Source organism: Amphiprion ocellaris, chromosome 4 (genome assembly GCF_022539595.1).
Source record: "Amphiprion ocellaris isolate individual 3 ecotype Okinawa chromosome 4, ASM2253959v1, whole genome shotgun sequence".
Taxonomy (NCBI): Eukaryota; Metazoa; Chordata; class Actinopteri; family Pomacentridae; genus Amphiprion; species Amphiprion ocellaris.
The window spans coordinates 22,102,237-22,114,556 of NC_072769.1; the positions used below are offsets into that span (position 1 = coordinate 22,102,237).

Genomic DNA, 12,320 nt, shown 5'->3' on the forward strand with positions numbered 1-12,320 from the left:
TGTCAAACATGCGGCCTGGTGGCCAAAACCGGCCCTCCAGAGGGTCCAATCCGGCCCGTGGGACGACTTTGTAAAGTGTAAAAATTACAGGGAAGACATTAACTGCAAATTGTGAACTTATAACACTGTAAATGTAAGATAATTCCTAGACCATGACAAGTTGTTTTGATCATAAAGTAAAATACTGGATTGCTCATTGTTCTTTTGTCATTTGGTGTCTCATTCTTGTAATAATTTGTCTTGTTTTTATTGTTTTTTGTGTTTTTTGTCTGACTTTTGTCATTTGTCTTGTGTTTTTGTCGCTTTGTTTCTTGTTTTTGTTGTGTTGTGTTTCCTTTTTGTCTAGCTTGTTTTTTGTCATATTTTTGTAATTTTGTATTGTGCTTTGCCATTTTTTGTCTCGTTTTTGTCATTTTGTGTACTTTTTTGTCTCGCTCGTGTCATTTGTGAAATTTTTGTGGCTTTGTAGCTTTCTTGTCAAATTTTTGCTCTTTCTTTGTGTTGTTTGTGGTTTGTGTCATTTTTGTCTGATTTTTGATATATTTTGTCTTGTTTTTTTTTGTTTTTTTGTCTTTTTCTTTGTCTGACTTTTGTCGTTTTGATCATAAAGTAAAATACTATATCATTCAGCTCCAGATACCTGTGACTAAAGTTTTTTGTACCTTTATAGATCCACTGTGATAGATAAACTGTGATCTGTAAGTTGTAATGTGTAAATAATAAACTGAGGAATAATGTTGTTGAAATTGAACTTATTTTTCTTGAGAAATTCCAGGTTGTTCATGATCTTTTGTAAAAAGATAATTCCTTAAATGTAAACATTTTCAGAATGTACTTTTTTGCACTAAAACAAGGGAAAGATTTGGAGTTGTGGTTATTTATAGGTTATTATGCTGGGATTTTATTGGTCTGGTCCACTTGAGAACAAATTGGGCTGAATGTGGCCCCTGAACTAAAATGATTTTGACACCCCTGGTCTAGAATAACTGCCCTCATTGATGTTTAAAATGCTTGTTTCATATCATGCTTTATTTCCGAGCTCTTTCTCAATGCATTCCTACGGCGTGCAGAATCTATCAGTCCCTGTTTACTTACACAAAATCACAGAGATGAACACAACCTCAGGAGGAGCAATGGCAAGCAGAGCTGTTTTCTGGCTATGAACATCAAAGCAAAGATCTCCCTCAGTCTTTGTCGCTACTCGTCTCGCAGAGCCTTCCTTCCCGCCAGACTCCCAGACTATGTGGAGCAGAGTGACAGCTGTAGTCCACAAACCTCCTCCCCCTCGTTGTTCCCTTTCCTCCCTGTGTCGGCTTTGTTCACTCAGGGGATGAACAACTGAGAGGGACAGCAGGCCACAGTCTGGGTGGGCCAGATCTGCCACCATGGCGTGCCTCCACATTGTTCACAGCGGTGTAAAACTGGGGGAATCTCCCTCCTCTGACTTCTTTTGTGCATGCTGCCAGACACTGAGATTGGAGGTGGCATGGGTCTCAACAAATCAAGAAATAATCAGGGTGTAAGACCTTCCAGGGCGACATAATTGGAGGACATTTGGGCTTCAAAATGCTTGAAAAATGAACATTCTCTTTTACAGTTTTCTGCTCCATATTCATCAATAATTAGTAATAAACTATCAAAAGCTTGATTGGCTCAGCTTACACATCAATGTTACCATTTTTATTCCATGTTTTATTTGTTGTTTGCTAACCCTACTGTAATCACAGTAACAGGGTTGCTAATCCATGCTAATGTTAGCTTTTTCTCAGCAGTAGAAGCTAGATATTTAGCTGTTACTGCTGACCAAGAGGACAAACTGATTGATGGAAAACAGTCAAAAGAATTATTCTGATCCTGGTAATATAAGATAGAATGAGAGATTCAATCAAGGCTGAGAATGTTATGAAAATATGAAAAATAGAAGAGAGGACATAGCTTTGCTCTACACAGTCTTCAGGAAAACTGTTTGATGATGTTAATTCCAGTGTTTCATGTGATTCACTGTTTTCTTCTTCTTCTACTAGATAAAAAGGTTATGCTAACAGGGTTGTTGTGGGACACACGTTCCATGCATAATAATTATTATTTAAAATATCATGTTGATTAAAAAAATGTCCCCACAATCACAAGAGACATCAATGAAGAAAAAAATAATACTGTTTTATTTGAGATTCAGTTTGGTCATCAGGGGGGTGGGACAAGAGTAAAATGACATTTTAGGAGAAACTCCAGACTTATCTGGTATTTTAAAGAATATTTTCAAACATTCTTTTTTCCTAATTTTTTTAGATTTGGTCTCAGGACAAGTAAATTTACACAACAACAACATGTTTTAGTATTTTTGTTCACGGATTATTTGAAATTTGATGTGTGGGACGTAAAATGTTCCAATTCTGGACCCTTAACTCTGCTCAGAATAGAAAAGGAAAGACTGATGAAAATAGCTGCACACATAAAAGTCAAAATAACTTGATGGACATGATTTCAGATATGATTGATGGCCTCATTTATGACAGATTTTATGAGACTATATTGGAGAGGCTATCAAATCCAATACGTACTGTATCCGCCTGGCTCGGCTCACATTTCCATTAGCTTTTCAAACTGACAATCATCATAATTCCTGCTGGGGTGAAAAGTTTTATAGGTTGCATTTATATCCGAATGTCCCCGTTAGCAGCTATTCAATAAATTAACTCCAGCGTGATTGATGCTTATCGCTGGATATTAAATTATAATGCCTTCTAGTTTTAGCATCGGCAGCTAGCCCTGATTAAAAACGTGTGTGGTTTTGGTGCAGAATTGAGCAAAAATCATGTGTCAGAAAAAACTGAATAGATGCAGCACTTGTAAATGACTCAGAGAATGAACTGAAGGCTTCCTGTGCCAGCAAAGCAAACCTGCAGTGGCGTCCTTTCACAGCACATTCTTCATCAGCTCATATTTACACAGCAGTGCCGCCTGCATCCATACATAGATGCAGTGGGATAGTGGGCCGGTCCGAAGATATCATTGGAGCGGAAGGTCAATATGAGGCTTTGACGTCCACCAGCATGATGCAAGGAAGAGCAACCTTCTAAGAATATCATCATCAAGTGACAAGCATCACCATTATTGCATTTCCCCATCAATCATCCTGCTCATATAAATACTGTGGAGGATCCAGTCAGCTATGCTCAGTATTTAAATGTCACAGCTTTCAAGTATGCCCTATTAAAACCAAGGAGATGTCAAAGCTTAGCAGAAATATGCTACCTTTTTACAGTAACTTTTGCTTTCATTCTTGTGCATTTTATTGAATAAATACAGTGATATTTTAAAGAGATTATCGTCTGGTATGCTTTCCAAGGAATCCATGTAAGGAATGCTGCATGATTAAATGTATTAATAACTGGAATCATTCCTTCCGGACAGCCGCAGCATGTGCTATAAATCAACACATCCAAATATCTGCATTGCTGCTCGTGTTCAAGACACCGAGATGATCTCGGCAGGATGCTGCAAATTATTTCACAGGGTCTGAGAGACACAGTCTCTCTGACATTGGCTTGCCACACTTGGCGCAATGACACGGATGCTTGCAGCATTTACAGAAATCTAATAGCATAACAAATGTGGCGCTGTGAATCATTATCTTTCAACAAAATATTGTGTGAAGAATGATGAATAAAGATGCAAGAATGACAGGCTCTATTCACTCTGCAGACTTCTTTTTGCCCTTTTTTTCCAGACAGCTAAAATGCAGCCAGATCACAACATCCATCCATCCATCCATCCATCCATCCATCCATCCATTATCTACACACCGCTCAATCCTCATTAGGGTCATGGGGGGGCTGGACTTAGGCTGAAGGCAGGAGACACCTGGACAGGTCACCAGTCTATCACAGGGCTACATATAGAGACAAACAATCACACTCACATTCATACCTAGGGACAATTTAGAATCACCAATTAACCTCAGCGTATTTTTGGACTGTGGGAGGAAGCTGGAGAACCTGGGGAAAACCCATGCATGCACAGGGAGAAGATGCAAACTCCATGCAGAAAGATCCTGGGAAGGCGGGATGCAAACCAGGGATCTTCTAGCTGCAAGGTGAAAAATGCTAACCACCAATCCACTGTGCAGCCTCAAGGCCATATTTTTATATACAAACTATATTTGTTGGTGAGGGGCCTTGACTCTTCCCAGCTGGCATTAGCTGAGAGGTGGGAACACCCCAGACAGGACTTCAGTCCATCACTGGGCCGACACCATTAATGCTCACATTTACACCCATTTCTGTTTCATTTGAATATTTGACAAAAAATAAACAATTTACACGAATCAGATTCTGTAAATTAAAAAAACAAATAATCCTGGTAAATCATTAATGGCTTAGTTGTTTCCAACTAATCATATGACAAAAATTCAGGGACTTTTTGGGTGAACTGCAGGCTGTGTTTACACATAACAGATAGCTGACAAGTACAAAAACAAATTAAAAAATGTAAATAATCTAATATATAAAGTACAGTACCATTCAAAAGTTTGGGGTCACCCAGACAACTTCATGTTTTCCATGAAAACTCACACTTTTATTCATGTGCTAACATAATTGCACAAGGGTTTTCTAATCATCAATTAGTCTTTCAACACCATTAGCTAACACAATGTAGCATTAGAACACAGGAGTGATGGTTGCTGGAAATGTTCCTCTGTACCCCTATGGAGATATTCCATTAAAAATCAGCTGTTTCCAGCTAGAATAGTCATTTACCACATTAACAATGTCTAGACTGGATTTATGATTCATTTAATGTTATCTTCATTGAAAAAAACTGCTTTTCTTTCAAAAATAAGGACATTTGTAAGTGACCCCAAATGTTTGAACAGTAGTGTATTTGTGTAACAGTCAATCAAGTTGACTATTAGGGTAAGTGGTATGGGTGTTGGATGAAGGCGGTCAGAAGCTTGATGAGCTTCCTCAACTCCAGCTTAAGCAGTTCTACAGAGCCTATTAGAGTAAGACCCTCTAGACAGATAGAACCTAACCTTAGAAACGGAGAGCTGGATCAGTAGCCGGGGGACCAACACCATCGTTATTTTTCTTTTTATTCTCTCAATCTTTTCCTTATCAAAATTAAATTGCTCACTGGCAGGAACTAAGCCTGATGATGACACAATCGTCTGTAGTGATCTATTCTGTAACTGCCAAAACAACAACCTCACAGCGGTGCAAAAGAAAATGTCAGTGCTTTACTAATGAAACAGTAGGATGCATAGTCTGAGAACAGTGGATGTCTTATTTAAAACTTATTACATTGATTCAGAAGTTGTTGTGACATTTCAGCCTGGACCAAAGTGATGTATGAAGTGACAGAGTGACACTCCAACAAACCAACGTTTTCCATCTCTGCAGCCACGTTGCTAGTGAGGCTAAAAAAGAAGCACAAGTAACTCAATGATCACTTGGCTATGGGCAGCAACAGCTTTGCCATATGAGAGCAGATAAGAATAACCGGTGCAGCCATACATCATCACTCCCCACCCAGCAGCCTTCCAACCAATAAATCAAGGCTGGAGAAAAAGGACTCAAAGAGAAAGACACACAGAGAACGAGGTGACGCCATGGTTGGTTGAAAAGGATAGGGGGGAAAACCTGAGACGAAAGAAATAGAGAAGAGGTAAGACCAGAGAAAAAGAATAGCATTACCCTGAAGGCTGGTAGAGGAGAGGAAGGAGAGAAAGTGAGAACAGAGTGGGGTGTGGTGGAGCTTCTTCAAGTCACAGGGGGGCCCCGACTGTGGCACCGTTATCCAGTAAATCTCCTGGTGACTGTTGACATGAGTGATATATAAGATCCCAAAACACGGTTAGGAAGTCGGGGTGTAACATGAGCGTGTCAGTTAGCCCGCAGTCCTACTGTACATTTACTGAGCTGAAGAAAACTGACAAGAACCTGCCTGTAGCTGCATTATTTATTCTAATTGTAGCTCTTTTTCCTCAATTTCTCTCTTCTCTTTGAGCTCGGTATCATTGCACCCTCTGGGGAAGTGCCCCTCTAGACCAGCCATCTCCACACTGGAAGTCTCCGGGTTATCGGGCTATCTGAGATTGGGTTGGATTTCTGTGGAGTTGGGAGTGGGGTGACCACAGGCTTTGAAAGGAGATCCCTCTGGAGCTTTCCCTCTCACGTATACACCTGTCTGCCTGGGATACCACTTCACTTCCAGGCCCTGCTCTGTCTGTGGCCCTGGAGTCTGGAGTCTCTGTGGAAGTGCATTCCTCTGCCCGGCTCTGAATGATCACATAACACTCAACTCACCAAGGGTCTATGATCCCTCTGCAGAGCTGCAAGACTATATTGTTGCCACTGGAAAAAGCACAGAGACCAGTTGAACTCTTGACACAAAACCACCACAAAGACACACTAAGCCACCACAAAAAAGACAAAACCACCAAAGAAAGACACAAAACCACCACAAAAATATGCAACACCTCAACAAAAATACACAAAATTACCACAAAGAGACACAAAACTAACACAAAAAGACACAAAACCACAACAAAAAGACACCTACCACAGAGACACTAAACCGCCACATAAAGATACAAAACCATCAAAAAACGACACTTAAATGTCTTAAAGTCCCAAAAGCTGACATCTACATATTGACCTAAGACTAAGAAACAAACACAAACCTACAGAAGTCTCAACATGTCTGACAGTAAGGGTTTCTTTCCTTAGCCTGTGGCTTGCTGGACTGACGCCTGATAGACAAGGATATATGCGAGGAGTGTATTCACTTGTAAAAACAAGTATTTATTGCTTCACTATCCTGCTCTTTGAATGGCTGTAGGGAGTTTCTGACCTGGTCACTTGCATGCAAGTTATTGCTTTTCCAATAGAAATTCCCAGCAGACAGAGACAACGAGCCAACTTGAACTAGTTTTTGACTGAGGCCACTGCTGCCATTACTGGAGGGCCAAAGTTTATGAGATTCATTAGTTATTCAAAACAGTGAAATAAATAACTACACTGAAGACGCATCATATTTAGTTTATGTATAATTCTTTCTTTCTTGTGTAACCACAGCTGTAACGTAAACATCATAAAATAAATGTTAAATTTCAGGTTGAAAGAAAACTAATTCCTCTGCTCAGTCTTTGAGCCACATTTACAAACTCCTCAGGAAACTGTCAAACATTGATGCAGTCTCCACCTGGATTAATCTTGGGAAGTAGTGTTAAAATTGCTCAAATCAGCATTTGGAAAGTGTTCTCAAGTTGTACATTAATGACCTCTACAAGTGTGAAATTGGGCTTTTACCATTGCATCCAGTGTAGTTCACCTCTATATAATTGTATGTATACAGAATACCTAAAAATAAAACATGTACACTACCATTCAAAAGTTTGGGGTCACTTAGAAATGTCTGTATTTTGAAAGAAAAGCAGATTGTTTTTCAATGAACATAACATTAAATGAATCATAAATCCAGTCTAGACATTGTTAAAGTGGTAAATGACTATTCTAGCTGGAAACTAATTCTAATTCTAATGCTACATTGTGTTAGCTAATGAAAGGCTAATTGATGACTAGAAAACCCTTGTGCAGTTATGTTAGCACATGAATAAAAGTGTGAGTTTTCATGGAAAACATGAAATTGTCTTGGTGACCCCAAATTTCTGAACAGTAATGTAGGTCAACTTTACCTCATTTAGAGCAATTTCACTAATATGGAGCAACTTTAATGAACATAGAGAAATTTTAACTATTATAGAGCAACTTTTAAAATTATAGAGAAACTTTAACTAATATAGAACAATTTTAACTAATAATATCAACTTTAACTAATGTAGAGCAACTTTAATTCATGTACACTACCATTCAAAAGTTTGGAGTCACTTAGAAATGTTCTTATTTTTGCCAGAAAAGTAGTTTTATTTTCAATGAAGATAACATTAAACGAATCTGAAATACAGTCTAGACACTGTTAATGTAGTAAATGACTATTCTAGCTGGAAATCCAGAGATCTTCTAGCTGCAAGGCGAAAGTGCTAACCACGAAGCCACTGTGCAGCCCCCATTAGAAAATCAATACCTCTAAAGAAGGGCTTTCTTTCTTACGACCAACAGCTAACATTAACTTTCCCCTCACAGTGTGGAATTTAAGCAGCAGGTCCATCCTGACACCCCAAGTGTCAAACTGAATGTCTGCTCCTGACCTCTCACTAAGACACGCTTGTTATACACCATTACGACGGCCATACTTCAGCTGTGTCTGACCACACACACACACACACACGCGCACACACACACACACACACACACGCGCGCGCGCACACACACACACGCGCACACACACACACACACACGCACACTACTGCGCCTTACATTCTTCAGTCTCTGATTCGGCTCACTGTATCTGCAGATATAAACTCTTACAGCAGCATATATACACGCATGCTGCAACATTTGACCCTTCTCCGTGTGTATATGTTAATGATTTGAGTATCTGAGTGTGAATTCTTGACGTGAAGAAGCATCATTGCAGTGCATGTAGTGGCAGGTTTTCTTTTCTTTTTTTAAGGCTGCTAAGACCCTTAAGCAGCCACCCATATCAGTGCAATCTCAGGGCTATTTGCAGATGTTTAAACTGTGTACAGAGGAACTTTGCAAAACTGCTTTGCGTGATCAAACACAATTCAAGGTTCAGGAACGACTACGATCTAGCCCACTATATTACTGATTTGAGAGGGTGGTCTCTTTTTGGATTTAGGACTAGAAAACACAACTACCACAAAGAGACACTAAACCATCATAAAACCACGCAAAACTACCACAGAGACGCAAAACTACCACAAAAAGACACAAAACCACCACAAAAAGACACAAAACCAGGTTTAGTCCACTATATTATTAATTTGAGAAGATGGTCTCTTTTTGGATTTAGGATGAGAACGTTTAGAACGTTTATTTATCTGTCTCTGTCTTCTTTGTATGTTTTGAAAACAAGCCGCAAAATCACCCACAAATTAGCCCATATTTATGGTGTTGGAGCAAACATTTCTATTTAACTTTAATAAGTCACTCAACTAAATTTTTAATGAAGAGTTTTGCTAGCGGAGGCCAGAGCCAGTGGATTATCTCGGGTACAAATCTTACCTGACCCAGTGCTTTGCTTCCCACACAAACAACTCACCTACTTAGATTTATGAGCAGATAGTCTGACCATCAGCGCGCTCTCCAGCCACACATGCCCCTACATGTCCAGGATAACATCACAACCACCCCCAGGAGTCACCTCTTCAACACTTCACATTAGCGATTCGCCAGCTGGCTCATCTCGCTTTTATCTGTTATCTGTTTGATCTTTTCCCGGATGCTCCTCAGTGTTCGTGTGAGTGCAGTGTGTCGGCGACGTTAATCTTACGTGCATTAATATGTGTGTGATCCATGAGAGAAATTAATTCTGTGCTGTGCCCTTTTACACATGAATCGGGTTATGCACAACCATGGTTTTGTTTCATGTCCCACCTGGTTCAACTGAGCAGGCTGGAAGCTAAACAAAGCAAACAGAAAAAGGAGTGTTGAGCTAATTGAAGCCCTTGAGTTCTCTTCCTGGGCTTAAACCTGCACTCCATAGACTGACATGCTTTGCTTACAGTCATAAATGTAGGAAATATATCTAAGAATGTAGGTGTGCAGTTCAGCTTTCATGTCAGAACCACTGATCATCATTAAAAATTAATTTCCATCTATGCCAGGGGTGTCAAACTCATTTTAGTTCAGGGGCCAGATGTAGCCTTTTTGATCTCAAGTGGGCTGGACGAGTAAAATCACAGCATAATAACCTATAAATAATGACAATTTCATTTTCCCCCCCTTTGTTTTAGCGCAAAAAAGTAGATTCTGAAAATATTCACATTTAATGAACTATCTTTTTGCAAAACATTATGAACAAAATATAATTTCTTAAGAAAAATAAGTGCAATTTAAACAACATTATGCCTCAGTTTATCATTTACATATTACAACTAATAGATCACAGAGTTTCTACAGAGGCATGAAACTTTTAGTCACAGGTATCTGAAACTGATCAATGTAGTGTTTTACTTTTGGATCAAAATGACAAAAGTCAGGTAAAAAAAAGACAAAAAACCCAACAAAAACATGACAAAATATTACAACAATGAGACAAAAAAATGACAAAAATGAGAAATAAAATGACCAAAAATGAAACGACATGAAACTAAACAAAAAAGAAACAAAACATTAGACAAAAAAATGACACAAATGAGACAAAAAGGAAACACAAAGTGACAAATAAGAGAAACAAAATGACAAAAACAAAACAAAATATTGCAAAAATGAGACGCAAAGTGACAAAAACGAGAAACAAAATGACAAAAAATGAGACAACATGAAACAAAAGAACAGAGACAAAAAATTTGGCAAAGAAGTTATGAAGTGACAACAAAACGAAACAGACGATGACAAAACTGAGAAACGAAAACACAAAAAAATAGACAAACAACAAGCGCTTTACAAGTCTACAATTTGCAGTTAATGTTTTTGTAATTTTTACACTTTTCAAAGTCGTCCCACGGGCCAGATTGGACCTTCTAGCAGGCCAGTTTTTGCCCGCTGGCCATATGTTTAACTCCCCTGATCTATACCACTCACAGTCTGGGGCAAAGAGTTAATTAGTAGACTTCACTTTGCTGACAAAAAGACTGTAATTTGGCCAAACTCACATCCTCCTTGCGCTGCCTTCTCAGTGGGCCTGATGGTGGTATTCAACACTCAATACATACAATTATAGACTAAACTTTCCCCATTGCATTGATCGCATTTCCAAATCTTGTTTTGTATTTTATAACCAGTGCAAAAAATAGTAAAGGCCACCTGTTGCATTTTATTGCTTTGCACTGCTGTATTTGTAATGCTGAGAGGTGACAAGCCACAGAGCTCATTTATTGTACTGTAACTCATCATCATGCGTGTATCTGATTCATTAAAGAGAATTCTTTGGGATAAACAACATGTGTTGTTAGATGGTCATGTTATACCTGTTTTATTAAAAATACTTTAGAGAGGATGTGAAAAGGAAATATGATGCACAGAGTTGCCAACCGAAGTGCATCAATCAGGTGCTAAAGTAAAATGACATAAAAGAATGGATCTAATTCTAAGCATAATATTGGATGTAGGACAGGGGTGTCAAACATGCGGCCCGCAGGCCAAAAGCGGCCCTCCAGAGGCTCCAATCCGGCCCGACTTTGTAAAGTTAAAAATTACAGAGAAGACATCATCTGCAAATTGTAAACTTGTAAAATGCTTGTGCTTTTGTCTATTTGGGCTGAATGTGGCCCCTGAACTAAGATGAGTTTGACACCAATGATATAGATGATTGAAAAGCAGAGTCATAATATTCAAAAGATATCGTCTCTTTTGAGTTCCACAATCTTGCGGATGAGACTGATGAATGTGAGACTGATTCCTAGAAGAAAGTACGAGCTAAACGTCTTATTATGCACACCTATACACATTTCACAGTGTGACTTTAAGCACATGATGAAAGGTGACATTTGAAAGCTCCGAGACGCGCCCTGAGGGGAAGGAGCCCATTGTTCATTAACAATAAAGTTTAAAGCAAGTGGTAGTCTTTCACTTTTACTAACCCACCTTCAGCGTTCGGCTTAGTCTCCTTTGACCCCTGTCCTTTAAACCTGCTAGCCTTTCCAGTAGGGCGAACAGAAGAGGCGCCTCAGCACTGGGTGTCAGTCATGGCCAACTGCCTTAAGTCTTTGTGATGCAAACACTCGGGTGATTGACACAGACCAGGAAGCTTCAATTTTAAACAGCCATTAAAAGGCAGATATACTCTGAGGAAAACCTCCAGGCAGATGATTCCTCAGTAATGGGCCCCAGGTATGGTGTCACTGCACACTAGTATTGAATATTACAAGCTCCTACCGTTGTCTTCGACCATGAAGTAGAAGATATCACTTGTAGCATTGCTCCCATCCAGCAGCACGTAGCAGATCTTCATGTCATTGATATCCGCTGTTGGTATGACAAATATAGAGAGATGAAGCGTTAGCTGAAACTTAAACATAACCGTGACGACTGAACCACTTTTACAAGGTTTTAGTTACAGGCCTCAGGCTGCAATTAAAGTGATATGAGGCACAGGAGGAATGAGTTTTAAAGGTTTAAGCAAAGTCATAATGTTTAGAAGTAATACACTACTGTTCAAAAGTTTGGGGTCACTTAGAAATGTTCTTATTTTTGAAAGAAAGGCAGTTTTTTCAATGAAGATAACATTAA

The 12,320-nt window shown here is 39.1% G+C and overlaps 1 protein-coding gene across 1 annotated transcript in view; it reads right to left on the reverse strand.

The window, feature by feature from the left end:
- frem3 (Fras1 related extracellular matrix 3) overlaps positions 1 to 12,320 on the reverse strand; it is a 43,396-nt gene that overhangs the window by 24,332 nt on the left and 6,744 nt on the right. The window contains exon 2 of the mRNA XM_023289035.3: positions 11,967 to 12,056. Coding sequence (XP_023144803.2) covers positions 11,967 to 12,056 — 90 coding nt within the window. The remainder of the gene's footprint in view (positions 1 to 11,966; positions 12,057 to 12,320) is intronic.